The sequence below is a fragment of the Solea senegalensis genome, linkage group LG13, assembly GCF_019176455.1.
Source record: "Solea senegalensis isolate Sse05_10M linkage group LG13, IFAPA_SoseM_1, whole genome shotgun sequence".
NCBI lineage: Eukaryota > Metazoa > Chordata > Actinopteri > Pleuronectiformes > Soleidae > Solea > Solea senegalensis.
In genome coordinates, this window is record NC_058033.1 from 13,260,286 (window position 1) to 13,280,380 (window position 20,095).

Consider the following 20,095-nt stretch of genomic DNA (forward strand, 5'->3'; position numbering starts at 1 on the left):
AAATCCTCCAAAATGTTCCATACTGGACCTTTAAAGTTACATAATCCACCAAATCCCAATAGACTAAGATAAAACTAAGAATGTGTGTTCTTCTGTGGCTGCATTCCACTCTGCTGCTTGCTTCAACGCGAGGGTTCTGCGTGTTCTCCCTGGCTTCCTGTTCCCCTCGCCATTGTCATCATGCGTTATCAGGGACACCTACAGTATTTTCCTTCCATGATAAAAGAGGCATACGCTTCCTGACAGCTCTACCCCGACTGTGACCCTAACAAACCCGTCAACAGCATAGTAGACTGCAGGTGCGGTGCAGTTAGTTAACTTTTTAAGGTTGAAGTCGTTTACTCAAATAACTTTGCAGTTTTACTCATGAGACGAAGAGCTAACGCGGTTATTTTTAGCGGTAGAATAACGTATTGGATGGTGTTTTTCAAAATTCTTTATTTACTATTCTATCATTTACTTAAACACATTTTATTGTGATACTTCAGTAAGAAAACAATAAAAGTTATTCAATCGTCTCAAATTATTACATCACTATATCCTGTCATTTATTTATTTGCTACCAATACATTAAGAGGCAACATGCTGATACATGATCAATAAAGACTCATGATCTATTTCTCTGAACATTTAACTTGTCCAGGTTCAAGTATGGAAACACAACACAAGTGAGTGAGAGAGTAACACAGGTACAATGTCACACTTGCCCCATACTTTTATATCTGTGATTGAATGTTCTCTTGTTTAAAATAGCAGTAATTGTCTGTCTTTTAAATAGTGTGATAGATTTTGGAGTAGCCAAACAATGTCCTGGTTGGACTAAAAATAGGCGTGCATCTGTGATCCATGTAACCTGCGTCATTTACAAACTAGACCAATGAATAAAAGAAAAGAAAAGAAACCTGATGTTTAATTTTCCTCAGTCTCAAGATGTGTAGGCTGGTACTTTAATAAAAAAAAGCAATATACAGTACATATGCAACGTTGTTATTATGCTGGCTGAACTGTGTAGCCCCAGCACTACTGCTTGTTATATTTGGGATTAAAAAAGAAAGAGAGTACCTGGCTGCAGCTACAGGTAACCTTCTTCTTACTAACTTATTACTTATTACTTACTAATTAAATGTTATATTGTCCTGATGCTCCCAACAAGGCAAGAAAACCTGAATTTTCACTTACAGTTCACACACTGTTCCTCCTTTCTCTGTTAAATCATCATCCAAGTCACAACACTGCCATGTATGAGCAGTTTATATGACATGTGCTTTGTTTGACTCACTTCATTGGGCTTTAGTTTTATTTATGAAGGTAGGTAGAACCATGGTGTGAGGGCACTATTATGACTGCTCTGATTATACTGCACATCATCATTGTTATCTTTTGCTTTCACTTACTCTTTGATTGCACTTGTGAGGGCCTTTTCATGCTCCCCAAACCGGATGTGCAGATTAGGAGTGAAAATTGCGATCCTTTTTTATTGGTTATAGATTTTTGGTTCATATTTTATCTTCACACTAGGGGCCACACGGTTGTTGTAGTGGTCTGCACTCTTGCTTTTGCAGCAAGAAGACCCAGTCAGAACAAGGGCCTTTCTGCATGGAGTTTGCATGTTCTCCTTGCGTGTGCGTGGGTTTTCTCCCAGTTCTGCAGGTTCTCCGGTTACCTCCCACAGTCCAAAAACGTGCAGATTTGGGGATTAGGTAAATTGGACACTTGTAATTGGCCTTCCCTCATGTGGAGGATAAAGCAGGTTACCGCAGCAACCATGGTAGTGGTCAGAAGTGTGTTTGCAACAGCCTGCCTGAATTTACTAGTAGTAGAAGAAGAAGAAGAAGAAGAAGGAAGGAATAGCATGCAGCTTGCTTCCACCTCATCTCTATTCTTTTTATCGTCTTTCTTAGGGCCAACCTATCCGTGATTATAACTCGCAAAGCCACCAGTCACTGCGCCACCTACTAGCAATGGGAAGTAAACCTTCAGTAAAAAACAACATTTCATTTAAGCTTTCAGGGTGTGATCTACGTTTACAATACTCTCACCTATCAAATTGTTGGTGGCCTCTCTTGCAGTGTGAGGTGCAAGGAGCCATTCAGTGCTGCTAGCAGCCCTAGTTTTCACTTGTTTCTCCTTGTTAACTATTCTAAATCTAAATCTGAATCATTTTGTCCATACAGTTGCCCAGATCTAGTACGGTCCCATCATGTAAAATTAGTAAATGAATCCAGTCAGCTGTTTTCAGGACTTTGCTCCACATTTTTTTTAAAAGAACAAATGACAACAGCGTATTCCATCAAAACAGATGCTTGAGTCATGACTTTCATGCTTCATTGTCAAAGCAGATACTGTATGAGCTGAGCTGTTTATGAAATTCTCAGAGGACAGATGCTCATCTCAGTGTTGCATCGCGTGGCGGGCTGCAGTTGAAGTCCACTCGGCGATGGGGTGTGTTTTCCTCTTTTTACGCATCGGTCTCACAGATGTTACTTTCGTGTGTGCGGTAAGTGTAAAAATGTGATTTTTTCTTTGTCACACCGCCGCCACCACCCACTGTCTCACTATGCTGCTGTATCAGCAGTGGCAGGCAGGCAGCTCAGGAAAGCCTGCAGAATTTTTCGGCACAACAATGCTGCCACAAGAGCACGGATCCTACGTGGTGGACATTAAAATATCACACCATGTCGGCCATGAGTTGCCCGGAAAATTCACGTCACAGATGCCCTTTGAATCCAACTGTGTCCAGGCTGTAGCACAGCACTGCACACCTGCAGCCTCGTCCCTGCTCTACAAACCTTTGATTCTTTCTCTTTTTTTTTCTCCCCCTACTCTGCCTTTCTCCTCTCCTCTCCTCTCCTCTCCTCTCCTCTCCACCCCCTCTCTGATTCCTTCTCCCTTTGCTCCACTCTGAGTCAGTAAAGGAGAGAGAGAGGGAGGTAGAGAGAGACCTGTTTTCTGCTGGCTCTGCATTATGAGACGGAGAGCGAGGCTGAGGAAAGATAGGAGTGAGAAAGAGGGATGTGAGAGTGAGCACTAGCAGCAGTTAAGCAGTGAGCCTGTGCCAAGAGGAGGAATGCAGCACTGCATTATGAAAGCCATCGGATATACTGTGGGTCCAGCGCTGTGTGAAAGATGAGGGGAAGAAGCGGGATTTAGACAATAAAAATCCATCATCTACACGCTTATCATTATTATTATTATTATTTTTATTATTAATAATAATAATAATAATAATAATAATAATAATAATAATAATAAAACACAAGCTGAGTAAATGATTTCACAGTACATGTCAGGAGAATGTAAAAAAAAAAGAAAATGCATGTTTAAGTAAGACCACACTGCAACATTAAAAGGGGCTTTAAGGCCTTTTTTTTTTTAATCCTGATGCAAAAAAAAACAACAAATCTTCTCATAATAATCATCCTTCAGTTTGAGTGTTTGTGCAGCTGTGTCTCTGAATCTCCTGCAGCATGATCGAAAACTTAATTCCTTTGCATCACTTGGTAATTTCAGGCTTTTACTCTAATGACCTGCTGCTGTTTTAGACGTCCGATGTTTTTATAAGACTGTTAATCATCCGTTCGCCTCAATGTTCGCTCGATGTCTGTTTGTTTAACCCACATCATTGGAGTCTTAGCTATCTGTGGATTGATTTCTGAGTTTTTTTAATAAAGGTTAAGTGAAATAAAAGGGGAAAACCTCCTCTCTCTGTCTATCTCTCTCTTTCTCTCTCTGTCGTTTATGGGAGGAGACTGGTGTTAATCCCATTTAGGGGAGATCTTCATTGACACAAAATGCCGCAAGCTTTGATCTCTCTGCGTCGTGGACAGACTCTAACATTGAGGAGCACATGCACAGGACGGAGCGGTGCCGTGTTCGAGTCATCATTCGTGTTTTTTGGGTCAGCCCGGAGCTAAACTTCGCTCCACACACCTGCCTCTCTGCAAGCGGGAGGCTCCGGGCCTTTGGCATGGAGCTGTGTTGTCCTGAGCTATTCTGGGGACAGCACCGGATTTAGCCACTCACTTTTTTTTTTTTTAGTCCCGTGTAGTATTCCTTTCACACTGCTGATGTGAAATATCGGAATAAACACAGAGTGTTTGAATTCAGTTTAGAATCAGATGATGTAGTGTGGAGACAATAAAGCTCTGTGAATGGCAAGTTCCTTTTGATCACCGTTGTGAATGCAAAAATAGATTTATATCATTTAAGAGATGAAATGTTGCATTATATTGACTGTTGGTATGCATCGTTTTAGATCTGTACTAGTATATGGTATTGATTTGTGTAACTTAAAGTCTTACGTCTATGCATTTGTCATAGTGAGTCCTATTTAAGATTAATTTAAACTGTTTAATAAATTAGAATTCCTTATATTTGCACAAATCAGTGATAGTGCACTGGAATAAGCACGCCTGCACCCTCATGGGCACCTCAGCCCTTGACCTGCCCTAAGATTCTAACTGGCAACCTTTTGGTTGCAAGCCAAATTTGTGCTTCATGAACATTATTCTTGTTTGGAGTTTGAATCCTGTCTCTTTTTGTCTTACAAACCAAATCTTAACATCTAAAATGGTTCTGTAATAAAGTTGTGCAGTGCACAGATTTCAAATGAGGCAATAATGATCCCAGCATATAAGAATTGTCCCTCGAAGAAAGAGCTGACATTTAAGAAAGGAGAAGCAAAATAAATCCCTCAGCCTGGAAATGTGTAGGTTTTAAATTGGATATGTTTAACGTGTGAATCTGTGTTGTTTATTTAGCAGTCAGATCATGGTGACAGTTTTTTTTATTCTCTTCTTCAGGAGGGTCAGGAGCTGATCCAGGAGAAGCCAGAGCTGCGTTCCGTCGTTCAGCAGAAGCTCGAGGAGATCCGAGAGTGCTGGTCCGACCTGGAGAGCACCACCAAGGCCAAGGCCCGCCAGCTCTTTGAAAACAACAAGCCTGAGCCGGCAGTGAAGAGCTACTCCGACCTCGACCACCAGCTCTCCCACCTGGAGCGGCAGCCGCCTCAGCTGGAGCAGGCTCATCATCTGCCCACCTTCAATGAGCAGCTCCAGAAATTCCAGGCAAGTCTCAAAGCTCCACGGCAGCTCTGTGAACGCACTGTGTAAAAAAAGAAAAAAAAGAAATACTATCGTTCAGTGTCTGACCTCTGATTATCCTCTGCTTTATCGAGCAGTGTGTCACATTCTGCCCTCTTCAACTGCATGTTTGCATTCAAGTGCCCACATCTTTTATTCTACAGCTCACCGTAAACTGTTGCTTTATAAAACTAAAAATTGCTCAGCTCCTACACACCAGGGAGATATCGAATGCCATTGCATACATTTATATGTTTTTAAAGTATATATTTGTCCTTTGGCCTTAATTTAAAATGAAAAGAAAGAAAGAAAAGAGGGAGTGCAGGGGAGTAAAGAGTTCAGTTGGATGACAAACTGGGGACAAGGGGGCGGAACGCTGCCCTGACCACTTATTAATTAATTGTTCCAGTTAAATTTCTGATGCAGTCTTGTCTTTCAGCGCAGCCCCTGGAGTTCATACAAAACCTGCATATTTTATGAGCACATTTGAACCTTAAAACAATTATTAAATGCCTTTCAAAAATCTTTTTGGGAGCTCACAAGTGTTCATCACCCAGTGTGACCTCTGTGGTTTTTAGCGGCTATTATATTGTTCACTGGGCCTCAGGAGTGGTGGTCCTCGCTCTGCAAAATGGCTCCATTCTGCATCACGTCTTCACTATATCACTGGAATGTTATTACTCTTGCATTATACTGATCATTTAGGTGATAGACACAATGGAAAAATATATATTTGAGCCACTTCACTAAAGGTTTGCCTCATAAAATGTGCACCTGCTTAAGTATTTATCACCTTATTTTGCAGGTAAACAATCACATATTACTAGAAACTGACCAAGTGCCCACTCCTCATACCAAAGTCCATAGAGAAAATCCGCCATTTTACATTATAGCACACAGGAGTTGTTGATTCTGTGCTCTTTCCATTAATAAGTTCAAATGTCTTATTTTGTGACGTCAGTGTTTAAAATCCTTAATTCGTATTGACCTTAGTGACACACACTAATCAAACGAGACAGCAGTTGACTGGCGTCTCCTGTGTCCCCACAAGCTAGAAATCCTAATTTTGTCAAGAGACTTTGGTTTGGGAATTTGCTTTACAAACAGTTTGTAATAGAAAAAAGGCATTTAACAACAAGATAAAGTGGTGAATATATTCTTAAGATAGTCTACGCCAGTCAAGGTCAATGGATATTTGTCAAATAGTTTTACCCTAGAAAGGGGCACCAGACAGGGCTGTGCATGGTCATCACTACTCTTCGCATTATATTTGGAACCACTAGCTCAGTACATCAGACAAAAAGAAGATATTAAGGGAATTATTATTAAAGGGACGGAATATAAATTGGCCTGTTATGCAGACGATATTTTGATATACCTTGCGCAACCAACTCACTCTCTGCCTAAATTGATGCAAGCATTTGAACAATATGGCCAATTATCTGGGTACAAAATCAACATGAGTAAAACCCAAATACTCTCATATAACTACTGCCCACCAAGAGAAATCAAAAGTAGCTACCCCTTGACATGGCAAACAGAGTCCTTTAAATACTTAGGCATCAACCTACCAAGAGATCTTACAAAATTATCGGAATATAACTATTCACCCATACATAAAAAAATAAAGGATGATATAGCAAGATGGAACTTAGTTCCCTTCTTTAGCTTTAGTTCAAGAATTGACTCTATTAAAATTATTATATTGCCAAGACTTTTATATTTATTTCAAACATTGCCAATAGAGATTAACCAAAACCAATTTAACAAGTGGGACAAACTGCTATCCAGGTATATGGCAAGGTAAAAGACCAAGAGTTCACCTCAAAACCTTACAGCTGGTTAAACAAAAGGGAGGATGGGGCTTGCCTTATTTTAGATGTTATTATTTTGCAGCGCAAATGAGAGCAGTGGTATGCTGGTGCAACCCGTCATATACAGCTCAATGGAAAAGCATTGAGGAAAATATGCCCTCCATCCCCATACAGGCACTTTTAGCTGATAATAACTTGCAAACCCACATAAATAACATTGATAATCCATGGGTGGCGTGGACCCTTAAAGTATGGAAAATTATTATAAAAGAACATAAACTTGAAAATGTTATTTTGGCTCTTAAATGGTGTGCTTATGATTCAGATTTTAGACCTAATAAATTGGATTCTAGATTTAAGGACTGGAGAGCTAATGGTATAACAGCCTTATGTACAGTAATGAAAGATGGAAAGTTACTCAGTTTTGAAACGCTTAAAAGGACACATGTTTTAGAAAAACAAGACTTTTATAGATACCTGTAGTTACGGCATTACGTCAATACAAAGATGAAAAATCTAACAAAGATAAACACATGTCTAATTCAAATATTTACAAAAGCCTACGATTCGGAAGCTATTAATAAAACTGTGTCATGCTTATATAACGGTCTGTCTAATTTGAAATCTCACTCTACTTCATATATTAAAATAAAATGGGAGAAGGAAGGAGGGATAGATATATCTGAGAAAGAAAGGACAACAATTTGGTACCTCCAAATTGTTGGAGATGGAAAAGCTTGATTAGGTACTTTATTACACCTTCTCAAAAGTCTCACTATGATGATAATTCCCCTGTCTGCTGGAGGAACTGTGGAAATCAAAATGCTGACCACTACCATGTTTTCTGGGACCTCCTGTCATTAAGGACTACTGGAGAGGGATACATAATGCTCTACAGGAGATCTTTACCTGCGAAATACCCCTCGAGAGTAAGGCTATGTTTTTTGGACACATACCTGAGGAATGGCTGAAAGGGGATAAACATCTACTAAATATCTTGCTGGTGGCCTGCAAAAAGGGTATAACCAGAAAATGGTTGTCACAGGAGAGTCCAACTTTAAATTTATGGATGGACATTACAATGGACATCTATAAAATAGAGAGGATAACTGCATTTGTTAACCATCAAATGGAGAAATGTGCTGGGTCAAATATGTCACACTCCATAGACCTGATTTTATTTTTACAAACCAATGACTGTACTATAGGAAAAGGATCACTCCCTAACTTGTACATAGTTGCTAATGTGTGTTTTTCCTTTTTTCATTGTTTGGTTTTGGTTTTGTTTGTCTAGGCATTTAGAGCAGACAACAGATGTGAGATGTATGCATGTATGTTTTGCCAGGATGTGAATGTCTGTTTCACAAATATATATAGTCTACGCCTTAGTAAGTGGTTTCAGTTATAGCGTGCCTCCATATCTCAGGCTGGTTCTCGGTTCACGTTATTATTCCTGTCACATACATGCCGAATTTTGTAAAATGTTATTAATGTGAGAGTGTGGATAGTTGTATTAACTGTACTGCTGTATAGTTGGTTTATGGCCTCATCATTTATTCATATTATTTCCATGAAGAGTCTTTATCTCAAAGGAATGTACCTGTGAAATAGTTGCACAGTAAATAAATGTACACTCGAGTAAATAGAGTGTACATTTGTACAAATAGAATTTGAAAATCTGCTTTTTTGACTCAAATCTTTTGGTATTTAATGCTGACATTACAAATGTTTGTATAACTGGAAGACTGTAATCAGGGTTTTTGACCCACGATAGTATAGTTCAGCTCATTGTAGTGGATATAATGTTCCACAAAGGCCACCGATGTATGTTCTTAAACATGTGGTTCAGTGGCATTAAAAAAAATGCAACATATGCTTTTTTTTCCCCTTCAAGTGAGGCCTCCCATTACATAACCCTGAAATGTTCTGATAGGAAAAAGCTGATGTGCCGTGTTTGTCCATGCCTGTAACATGACCTTCGTCTTCCCTCTCCGTGCAGGCTATGGAGTCTCAGATAGGGGACTTTTACAAGGATGTGGGAGAGCTGGGCAGCTTGCAGGGGGTCTGCCTTCCTCAGCGGGGCCTGATGGCAGGTGAGAAGGAAAGCAGCGAGCAGTCGGGCATGGTCGAGACGCGCATCGTCCGCCTCATTGAGCCCCTGAAGGAGAGGCGCCGCATCCTGTTGGCTTCCAAAGAAATGCACCAAGTCGCTCAGGACCTGGAAGATGAGATAGTGAGTGGAACAAGGCCTACATACATACAACCCTCATTCAACCAACTGTGGTTGTAAAATAAATGTTGATTTGTGACGTTATAAAGTCGATGCGACATTGTAAGTAATTGGTTTTGATGTGCATGCACTCATTAAACAAAAATGGCCTATTTTAGTATTGAAAAATACAAATATTTGGTCATTATTTTATTTTGACATACAGTATGTATCAGTTCTGCTCATCATAAGCCATGAAACAGATACACTGTTACTATTTTAAGCTAAAATTGGTACATGTGCATGTTTATAGATGTACATATGTAAAGTATCACAGTATATGAAGCCAATTAAGCATTTTATATAATATTGTGTGTTGTAAGTGGGTTTTTTTGTGCTTATTAATAATTTCCAGGATGTGTCGAATTTTCTTTTGTAAACTGCTTGTATTGTATTTCAGAAATCAGAATACATTCACGCCTACAGCTTCTGACAAAGATCTGACCTGACTTTTGTTTCTTTATAGCTGTGGATTCAGGAGAGGCTTCCCTTGGCTTACTGTAAGGACTATGGGAATAACCTCCAGGGTGTACAGCAGCATGTAAAAAAGAACCAGGTAAGTGTCCAAAAATGTCTCCTGGAATGGGACCTCATCTGTAAGTCTGGGTACTGACCTCTGATTGGTCCCTCAGACCCTCCAGAGGGAGCTGACAGGGCGGCGGGCTCGTGTTGAAGAGGTTCTGGACCGGGCGGGTATTATCGCTTCACTGAGGACTCCCGAAGTGGAGTTTGTGCGTGAAGGGGCGGGACACGTGCGCCAGCTGTGGGAGGTTTTGCAGCTAGAGACGGAACGGAGGTCTGTGATGCTGGATGCTACGCTACAGGCTCAGCAGTACTACAGTGAGGCAGCTAAAGTGGAAACCTGGCTGTCGGGTCAGAAGCTCCAACTTGCCAGTGAAGAAAAAGGCACGGTATGGACAGTCCTGTGTAATGCATGCCAATATTTCGGTGTCGTCAACACCGACGTTTCAACATCGTTGTCATATTTTTCAGGATGAGTCGAGCACTCTGCAGCTGCTGAAGGCCCACGTGGCTCTGGAGCAAACGGTGGAAACGTACGCCGAGACAGTTGGCATGTTATCCCAGCAATGCCAGCACCTGCTGGAAATGGGTCACCCAGAAAGGTGTGGCATCAACCCAAACTCACACAAAACCTGTGAAATGTTTGATTATTACCCCTTTTTATCCGATAGAGGACTTGCTTGAGTTTTCCTGAAGATAAAAATAAAAGAAGCCTCTTGGAAGAGAAATTAAATGTCTTCAAGAAATCTTGAGCAAGTCCAGTTCCCTGTATCTGCAATCCTCAAGATGCAGTGACCTGAATGACTAAGAACCTTCACAGCAGAAATGATTCCTGTGTTTGCTGTCACATTTTCCTCAACAGTGAGCAGCTCACCAAGCAGCAGTCACACATAGACCGGCTGTATGTGTCCCTCAAGGACATGGTGGAGCACAGGAAGACCAAGCTGGAGCAGCAGTACTGGCTCTATCAGCTCAACAAGGAGGTGGAGGAGTTGGAGAAGTGGATCACGGAGCGCGAGACTGTGGCCAGTTCCACCGAGCTGGGTCAGGACCTTGAGGATGTCACGGTCAGTCCATCGACTTGGTTTAAGCAGATAAAATACTCTGACCACAAAATAGAGGCTGAACCTTCAAAGTGTGGTTTTATGAGATATCCTGTAACTGCACTTAACAAATAGTCAGTGTCAGGGACAGGGACAGACAGGCACATGTCTGCCAGTGGAGACATCAGAAAAAGTCATTTCAGCCACTTAACGCAAGGATAAAATGATCAGCCGTATGTTAGATGTTGATTATACTTATAATACTTCATACAAGTACACTCGGTTGGTTTTTCAGCTTCATGATAAGAAAAAGATTAGCAGTAATTATTTCACTGGCCATGTGATAATTGGCATGTTAATGTTAAAAATGACAATAATAGTTTTAATCAAAGCATAATTAAGTCAAGTGAATATGCTCAATGACGATCTACTCTGGGTGATATTCGGATCTTAAGCTGGACCACAGACGGTCCCGTCTATTACAAGCAAAATGGAACGTTCCATTGCCTGAAAAAAGTTATTATTATAAGCTTAATAAGGTTGTTTAATTGCGGTATAAGAGTGCATTAGTTCACAGTTGTGTGGCCGGTCCCTGTAGTGTTGTGAAGTTCATGTGTTTCAGGTGCTTCAAGAGAGGTTCACAAAGTTTGCCTCAGAGACCAACAACGTTGGCCAGCAACGTATGGAGCAGGTGAACAAAATGGTGAACGAGATGATCGACTGCGGCCACACCGACGCGGCCACCATCGCCGAGTGGAAGGACGGCCTGAATGAGTCGTGGGCTGACCTCCTGGAGCTGATGGAGACTCGCAGGCAGATGCTGGCGGCGTCACACCAGCTGCACAGGTTCTTCACCGACTGCAAAGAGGTACAGTCAAAACAAGTATCAGTCTCTGACTCAGGTGTGCTGTGCTCTTCGTCACTTCAAAGGTAGACTGGCTGTGACACATGCACCTTCTATTTTTAAAGCGGTCATGATGACGGCACAGTCCTGTGTTGCAGGTCTTGGCTCAGATCGCAGGGAAGATGAAGCAGCTGCCAGAGGTGAGAGCGTGCCAGGCCAACATCACCAATCCAGCCACCCTGCAGAGACTCATGCACTCCTTTGAGCATGCCCTTCAACTGCTCGTTGCACAGGCAAGTGATATGATTATTTTTGAACCCATGAGTCATACAATGTCATTTTTCTCTCTTTTTTTTAACACCATATGAGTGACCCAAACCCTTGGGTTAGAAAGTATAACTCCAGTATGTTCACATGGACACTTTTGTTCCTTGAAATTGCTTATCTTGTTTTTGTTCATTTTAATTCTCATGAATTCAACTTCCAAACTGGATGCACTGACATGGATTTACTTTGTGGGGTCTCTCTATTGTGTAGGTGTGAATGTGAGAATGGATGGTTGGGGACCTGTCTAGGGTGTACCCCGCTTTTCACCCTATGTCAGCTGAGATTGGCACCAGTGCCTCCCGTGATCCTCATGTGGAGGATAAAGCAGTAGAAGATGAGTGAGTGAATGAACTGTCTTTGTTCTGTTTTGGTGCAGGTGAGGCAGCTGCAGGAGAACGCTGCCCAGCTGAGGACCATCTACGCTGGCGAGAAGGCCGAGGCCATCATGGTCAAAGAGCAGGAGGTGATGGAGGCGTGGAAAGCGCTGCTGAGCTCCTGCGAGTCCAGTCGCATCCAGGTTACTTCAGTGACCGACAAGGTGCAGTTCTTCTCGGTGGTGCGTGAAAACCTGATGTGGATGGAAGGCATCATGGGCCAGATAGGCTGGGATGAGCCAAGGTAAGACCTGATCTTGCCATGGTCTTGTTTGGCTGTGTTGAAATGTACAACGTGTGATGTTTAAGTCATTTCATTATTTAGTGTTCCTCTGAGAGGTGATGTTCAACTGCAGTCCCAGTAGACAGAAGTTCATTACCATGTGGTGTCAAATGAAGCCGCTGTACTTCTTTGACCTAATGTCAAACATCATCTGTTTATGAAAATTTCACAGGATGTAGTGAAGAGCCCCAAATGTTCATTATTTGTCATTTGTAACACCTTGTTCTTGCAGATGTTATATGATATATCAACAAATACATTGTGAACATGCAGCACAATTAATTGAAACAGACAAAATTGCTAGTTGAAGCAGGGCTGCAACTTACTTTACTTACTAACTTTTATCGTGTCTTTGTTGAGTCTTTGAAATGTCAGAGAAAAAAAAACGCCATCAGCAAAAAGAAAACAACAATAAAGCTGAAGTCAGTGAGTGCTCCACATCTTAGTGAAACACTCAAATGATTATCTTCAGATCAAAACTGCGAGATACACGCTAGTCGCTCAAATCTCTCCTTAACCGCAGCGCATTTTACACTGTGCAGGTGCAAGAGTTCCCTAAAAGTATGTGTCACTTAATACAATGTGTATTATCTAAACCGTCTTTCCTCAGGGATTTGACAGCTCTGGAGGTGATGATGAGGCAACATCAAGAGATGAAAGCCAAAATAGATGGCCGCAACAAGACCATACAGCAATGTGCAGATCTGGGCAAGATCCTGATTGCTGCAGGAAACCCTGCATCCGAAGAGGTGAGGGAAATGTATTATGCAAGACAGTCATTTGTATGTTATGTTAATAAAAATACCATAAAATCCATGCAGTATGTTGACACTGTGACTGCAATGTGTCTGTCAACACAGATTAAAGAGAAGCTGGACAGCCTTCTGTCTAAGCAGAAGGATCTGGTCGAAAAATGGGACAAACACCAGGAAAGGTTGCAACGCAGTGAGTACATGCCTTTATCAGAGGAGGAGCAGCATAAAACAAAACTAAATGTTTAACATCAAATCAATTCAAATGATTTGTTCCACTGTTACCACACTGCAAATACAAGCATGTAAATGACAGCGCTCTACTGTAATATTGAAATGTGGTGTATAGGTAACCGTGCCACTGTTGGTCTGCCGTTGCTTCCAGAGCAGGAACAGTTCCAGTTTGCCCAGGAGACAGTCAAGGCAGAGGCCTGGCTGAAAGCCAAGGAGCCACTGATCACCTCCAAGGAGCCAGAAGGAGGGGGGGCCCGGGCCCAAACAGACGAGGCAGAGCAGCTCATCCTTCGCCACGAGGCCTTCCGCAAGGCTGCCGTAACCTGGAAAGAACGTTTCAGCTCCCTCCGTCAGCTTTCCGCAGTAAGCTTGACTGCAGATAAATGTTTAATCAGTTCAGTGGAGTCAGAATTTAATGCTGCTATAGTAAAACAAAAAAATTGACCTTGTTTTGCTTGGCGTAGGCATGATGCATTCATTGTTTTGTGTTTATATCTGTCTAATTACATTTTCTGCATGTGGTTTATGTAGTGCTACAATTTACCTGAAATTTCTCTTTTCAGGCTGAGAAGAAAAAAGAGGAGGAGAAGAAAACAACCCCACTCTCCAGTCGAAGGATGTTCCCATTATCTTGTTTGACTCCAAGCGTTGCCTCAACCAGTGCTACCTCACCTTTCTTGAGGCAGACAATAAAGGGGCATATAGAAAACAAACCATCACAGACCTGTCTGGATCTGGGTGCCACCCCTGCTTCCCAGAGATTGTCCTCAGCCCTTGCCAGCTACAATCCAGTTATAAATGGATCGGGCTACCACGGACTGGAACAGCAAAGCAGTGGAAAGTTAATGAGCTCCTCATACCTTGGGATGAACCACCAGGCGGCTGGAGGTGGAAGTGACTCTGGTTACTCAGCGTTGACCTCTCAGAGTGGTGGAGCAGATACTTCGACTTACCTTGGGATAAACCATCAAACTGTTGGTAGTGCAGAAAGTTCTGGGTACTTTGGACTAACTTCTGGGTGTGTGGGGAATATGCAAAACCATCTAAGTAGTGGCAGATTAGGAAGTTCGGGTAACATAGCGCAACAGACAAGCAGTGGTGGTTTGGGAAATCCTAGCTTTCTCCCTCAACAGAATATGGGCAGTTCGGGATATTTGGCACAACAGCCTAATATTGGGAGTTCTGGGTATTTGGCACAGCAGTGTAACATGGGGAGTTCTGGGTATTTGGCACAACAGTCTAACATGGGAAGCTCTGGGTATTTGGCACAACAGCCTAATATGGGGAGTTCTGGTTACCTGGCACAACAGCCTAATACAGGGAGTTCTGGGTATTTGGCACAACAGCCTAATATGGGAGTTCTGGGTATCTGGCACAACAGCCTAATACGGGGAGTTCTGGGTATCTGGCACAACAGCCTAATACGGGGAGTTCTGGGTATCTGGCACAACAGCCTAATATGGGAAGTTCTGGGTATTTGGCACAGCAGCCTAACATGGGGAGTTCTGGATACCTAGCACAGAATTATCAGAGCACTGGGGGATTAGGTAGCTCAGGCTTTCTAGCACAAAATAATTACAGCAGTGGAAGTCTGGGTAGTTCTGGTTTCTTAGCTCAGAGTGGTGGCATCATGGACCCTAAAATGGCATATGCATGGCAGCACCTAAAAGCTGACTTCATGCAGCCCAGGATCAACCACATCCACAAGGCCGTAAATCCTCTCCTTGAAGCCAGCAGAGTGCAACGGGAACAGTATGGTGACATCCCAATGGCAGACATGATGGGGCCAGAGTCTGGGCTGGAGCTCCTTCACGGTAGACTCCAAAGGGATCCCCGCGGCAGCCGCTCTGACCCTCAGATGGACCATCTGAGGCGAGAGAGGGAGTACAAGCTGGGTAGACAGACCTCCAGTGAGCAGGAGATCCAGGCCAGGCTGAACGAGCTGCCAATGATTGTGCGTCAGGAGCGTTACCGGAGACGCCTGGAGAGGCAGTCGTCCAGTGAACAGGAGGCGCAAACAGGAAGCGGCAAACAGAGGCTACAGAGACAGGACTCGAGTGACTTAGAGGGCTCCGTTAAAGAGGGCTCTGACAAACGCTCAGGGTATGTGAATGAGTCTTGCTGTAGACTGTGAAATTCAAACAATGTGAAAACTTTGGCTTTACAAGTAACGCCTCATCAGAGCTAATTTTTATGGTCACATGATGATGTGTGTCCTGCTTTGGTGACTCATCTGTGTTGTCATTGCAGGGAGAAGAGATCTACCATGGCAGAGATTGTAGAACAAGTCCAGGAGAGAGAGGCAGCACATGTGAGTTAGCAGTACACCGTGTTTTCAATGCAACGCATTTCCTTTGTGTTATTGCATCAAATTTATATTTATTTATATTTTTCTCTGCTATTTCAGGCACGAGGCGAGCCTTATCGCCCTCCCAGCAGCCTCTCGGCACCTGTGACTCGTTTCGACGGACGGCCCCGTGCCCGAGACCGTCCAAAACCAAGAAGGAGGCCCCGTCCAAAAGAGCCTGAGGAGACACGGCGCTCTCGCTCAGCCCCAGCCACTGGAGCCCCAACGACTCCCCAGCCGCCTTCCCTCACTGCCCATAATGAAGGATTCCTCTACCGCAAAAAGGCCACCAGTGCTGACCTAGATGGTCAACAGAAGAGCCCCAACAGGTACAGCCATCACTGACAAATGATACCACTGAATGTTAGCTAAACCCATTCTCTAAACAAAGATTTTCCATTTGTAGCTAGCACAGGATAATATGAAAATAGTTTGGACAGTGCCAGGAGTCATATAAGAAATGGTGTAAAAGCCAAGGAGCATATTGTCATATCAATTCAGACATGTATAAGGCTGCGTTTACACCAAACGTGAATTTTCGCCTTGGCACCATTCGCGTCTATCACTTCAGTGTGTTTTTGTATATTCCGGAAGTCAGTGTATTTGAGCCGTAAGAGAAGACAGATTTCTTTTCACTATCAACCATGGCTGATATCAGAGGCATTGTTGCACTCGTCTGCAGAGAAGAAACCACCGTCATGCGTGGTGTTTCACCATTTACTTCGGGAGCTCCGTATGGATGAGAACTGCTTCCAGCGATACTTTCACATGATGAGTAGATGCTCCATAGCTGGGAAATCCTGGCCTGGCCTCGGTACGAGCTAGCACGTCGTCAAATTAGCTCCCTGTCATGCGACGGTAGCGCTGAAAGCATTTCTCATCCATATGGAATTCCCAAAGTAAATGGGGAAACTCGCAAAACCACACACGGTGGCAGTTTGTTCTCTGCAGATGTTTCCACGAGAGACAGAGTGCATTATAGCAACTCGAGTTTTTTCTTCCACTTCATGAAATCAAGTTGAGTCGTGAATCTTCAATTTTTCCATTATTTCATGTAATGCAATTGCAGTAGTGCATATACACTGTTAAATAAGAAGTTGACATGCAACAGATTTGAAACTGACAGGGCATGTCTGAACAACAGTGAGTTTATGGCTTCAACTAACAAATGTTTTTATAATCAATTAATCTGTTGATTTTTTTTCTCAATTAATCGAAAATCTTTGATGATTATGTTCTCAAAATTCTCCAAAAATGTGTCCGCAAACCAAAATGATTCAGTTTTTAATGATTGCTTTGAGCAATGTCTGTCTTTAATGTAATGATGAAATGAAATGAAAATGTATAAAAGTATAATCCAAATGATAACCATATGTCATTTTGCTCTACATTACAGTAAGTCGTGGGTCAATGTATACTGTGTGCTGAAAGAGGGAACGCTGACCTTCTACAAGGACGCCAGGAACCACAAGACGACGTACAACGAAGAGCCATCTGTTGAACTCCGTGACTGCTCATTTGATCCTTCACTGGGATACAAGAAGAAGAAAAATGTTTTTATTCTCCAGTAAGAACTATTTTATACTCCTGTGGTTTAAATAGGGATGTACCAATTGTGATATTGTGTTTGAGAATCTTAACGTATCTCTTATTTTTCTTGCCACAGAATAAACGATGGAAACTTCTTTGTATTCCATGCGAAAGATGAGGTAAGAACTTTTATATTTCCGAGATGTGTGTCGTTGTGTGGCCGTGCTGAAATAATCTGCTCTTATTAAAAAAAAGAGGTCAAGTAATGATTATATAGTGTAAGTGTATTTTCTTACATTTTATGTTCCTTTTATCGCAGATTCTTTCCCATATAAATTTTCCAAACTCACATATTTTTCAATCTATTCGTACAAATTGTAGTAGTGTTTCAGCCTAGGCAATGACCCAAGCAATCTCTCCAACTTTAAGCCTCATTTTGTGGGTTTCTTTGCAGCATTGAGATTGTTGATAGCACCTGTGCACAGACAGGTGTAGAGGCACAGCCAATAGGAGTGCTCGCTCTCTTTCAGTGCAAACTGCGAATCATGTCATGATGCTGCACGTTTTGTTATGTGGCCGTAAACATCCTGGAGGAGGTGCAGAAGTACTCTCTCTCTGATCATTTGGTTTGCATTATTCTGAATGTTGTAATGGAATCACTGTCAAATATCATCTTGATGACCATCTTTGATTTATCGTGTGAATCTTTTGGACGTAGAAAAAATCTTCCTTGATGAGTTATAGTCATGGAATAATGTAGTCATGTCGATGTAGACATTTTGACAATCCAATAATATCACATATATAATCTGTTACCAGCCATCGGGACTTTTACTTATTGTGGAGCAGGATCATTTTCCATCTCTCATCAGTGATGATAACAGAGTCTGAGTGAGTGAGTGAGTGAGTGAGTGAGTGAGTGAGTGAGTGAGTGAGTGAGTGAGTGTGTGTGTGTGTGTGTGTGTGTGTGTGTGTGTGTGTGTGTGTGTGTGTGTGTGTGTGTGTGTGTGTGTGTGGTGTAGAAAAGTGAAGCCTAAAACCACAAATGACTAATGTAGTAAATGAGAGGTCCAGTGCTCTGTCGAGTCAATTCACTTTTCTCTGAATTGAAAGCTTTCCTTCTTTCAAGAACGTAACTGGCACCGGAAATCAGTTTACTGTGAAAAACAACATGAAAAAGAGACTCTCTAAGTTCCCTGTCTTCTGCTGGTGTCTGTAGGAAGACCTGAAGGCCTGGACTTCAAACATCTCCACCTGTATATCCGAGTATGACGACATGGCCAAGTGGGACAAGCCTGGGACCTCGTCCATGGACCCTGACCACTCGGAGAGGAAGGAGAAGTCGGAGGGCGACGCGGACGCCAGGTCAGAGAGGTCTGAGCTGGCCGAAGGGGAGGAGAGGTCTGAGAAGGAGAGGTCAGAGAAAGGGGATGGCTCTGAGAAGCTAGACACATCAGAAATCGCAGACAAGATGGAGGGCGGGGCAGGGGGCTCCAGCACGTCTGGAAAAAGCAAATGAGGAGCCCCCTTTGTCGTTTTAAATTTACTCACTGACAGAGGGCTTGGGAGGCAGTAGGTGGGAGGGAGAGAGGGAGGGAGGGAGGGATGTACGGATGGATGGATGGATGAATGGATGATAGATGGATGGATGATGGATGAATGGAGAGCATGTGCAGCTAGGTTTGCAGATCATCAGTCACAGAGCCGGAACACACTGAGGCCACAGTCCTTGGACTGACTACTGTAACTGTGACAGACTAATCTCTCAGCCCCTCCCCTTCACCCAGGCAATACATCAGTGCTTGCATTGTGCCACCTACTGGTAGACAGGAGGTTGGCCCAGACAGACAGACAAACAGACAGACAGACGGAATGACTGACTCCAACAAGTGGCCACAGGATTTAGTCACTGTCATGTCCCATCGTTGATCGTTTAATCTCTTGGATTCACAGCATCCTTCTGTATGTATCTATGACTGATAATGTAATGCTCTGTCTATCTAGACAAACCCAAGAAGTGGTGAATGAAATGTTCCACAATATTAAAAGAAAAAAAAAAGAAGAAGAAGAAAAAAAAAGGAAAAATGTTTTTTTGAAGCAATATACTTTTTTTATTTCTTCTCTTTGGTCGAGATAGCAAGAGAGAGAGAGAGAGAAAAAAAAGGGGGGAAAGGAAACAAGAAATAGTTGCAACTCTATTGATTTGTCTCTTCCACGTAAGCTTATGCCGGGCAGTTGTGCACCTTAGACATCTGACACATCTGTATACTAAACATAGTGACATTTAATCCCATCACATGGCTAGCTTTCAACCATGTTAATATAATGGAATGCTGGTGTTACCCACCTGATTTCATCAGTGTCAATTACTACACATTTCTACAGTTTTCATTTCGGGTTATTATTACTGCTATTCTTCTTATTGAGTTTGTCAAGAAAAGAGCTCTCCGTCCAGTTTGAACCCATTAACACAAAGGTGTGTGGTTTCAAAGTGACAATGCTCAAAGTAACACTTAAGCCCGTGTGGCACAATGCCTTTTTATACATGACGAAAATCATTGCATGAAATAATCTGTTAGTGCACCTGTTAAACTTGCCTTTTCTTTTTATGTTCTTGTAATAGGTTGGGCAGTACTGGAATTGTGGAATTGCAATAAGTCAGCGTGAGTGTGGGG

At 42.5% G+C, this 20,095-nt stretch overlaps 2 protein-coding genes across 3 annotated transcripts in view; both read left to right on the forward strand.

The window, feature by feature from the left end:
* The window catches only part of LOC122779944 (spectrin beta chain, non-erythrocytic 4-like), a 37,456-nt gene extending 22,219 nt beyond the window's left edge, over window positions 1-15,237 (forward strand). For both annotated transcript variants that reach the window (XM_044042649.1, XM_044042647.1), the window contains 13 exons: window positions 4,803-5,066; window positions 8,895-9,128; window positions 9,631-9,720; window positions 9,797-10,075; window positions 10,158-10,288; window positions 10,549-10,753; window positions 11,352-11,597; window positions 11,732-11,866; window positions 12,277-12,518; window positions 13,168-13,306; window positions 13,418-13,502; window positions 13,695-13,906; window positions 14,107-15,237. In XM_044042649.1, the coding sequence (XP_043898584.1) occupies window positions 4,803-5,066; window positions 8,895-9,128; window positions 9,631-9,720; window positions 9,797-10,075; window positions 10,158-10,288; window positions 10,549-10,753; window positions 11,352-11,597; window positions 11,732-11,866; window positions 12,277-12,518; window positions 13,168-13,306; window positions 13,418-13,502; window positions 13,695-13,906; window positions 14,107-15,060 (3,216 nt within the window). In that variant the 3' untranslated portion in view covers window positions 15,061-15,237. The remainder of the gene's footprint in view (window positions 1-4,802; window positions 5,067-8,894; window positions 9,129-9,630; window positions 9,721-9,796; window positions 10,076-10,157; window positions 10,289-10,548; window positions 10,754-11,351; window positions 11,598-11,731; window positions 11,867-12,276; window positions 12,519-13,167; window positions 13,307-13,417; window positions 13,503-13,694; window positions 13,907-14,106) is intronic.
* LOC122779714 (spectrin beta chain, non-erythrocytic 4-like) lies at window positions 15,174-19,012 on the forward strand. Its single transcript, XM_044042301.1, has 6 exons — window positions 15,174-15,646; window positions 15,794-15,854; window positions 15,951-16,219; window positions 17,287-17,457; window positions 17,557-17,599; window positions 18,640-19,012. The coding sequence occupies exons 1-6, from the start codon at window positions 15,174-15,176 to the stop codon at window positions 18,937-18,939; spliced, it is 1,317 nt and encodes a 438-aa protein (XP_043898236.1). The 3' UTR covers window positions 18,940-19,012.
* Window positions 19,013-20,095: the final 1,083 nt, after the last annotated feature.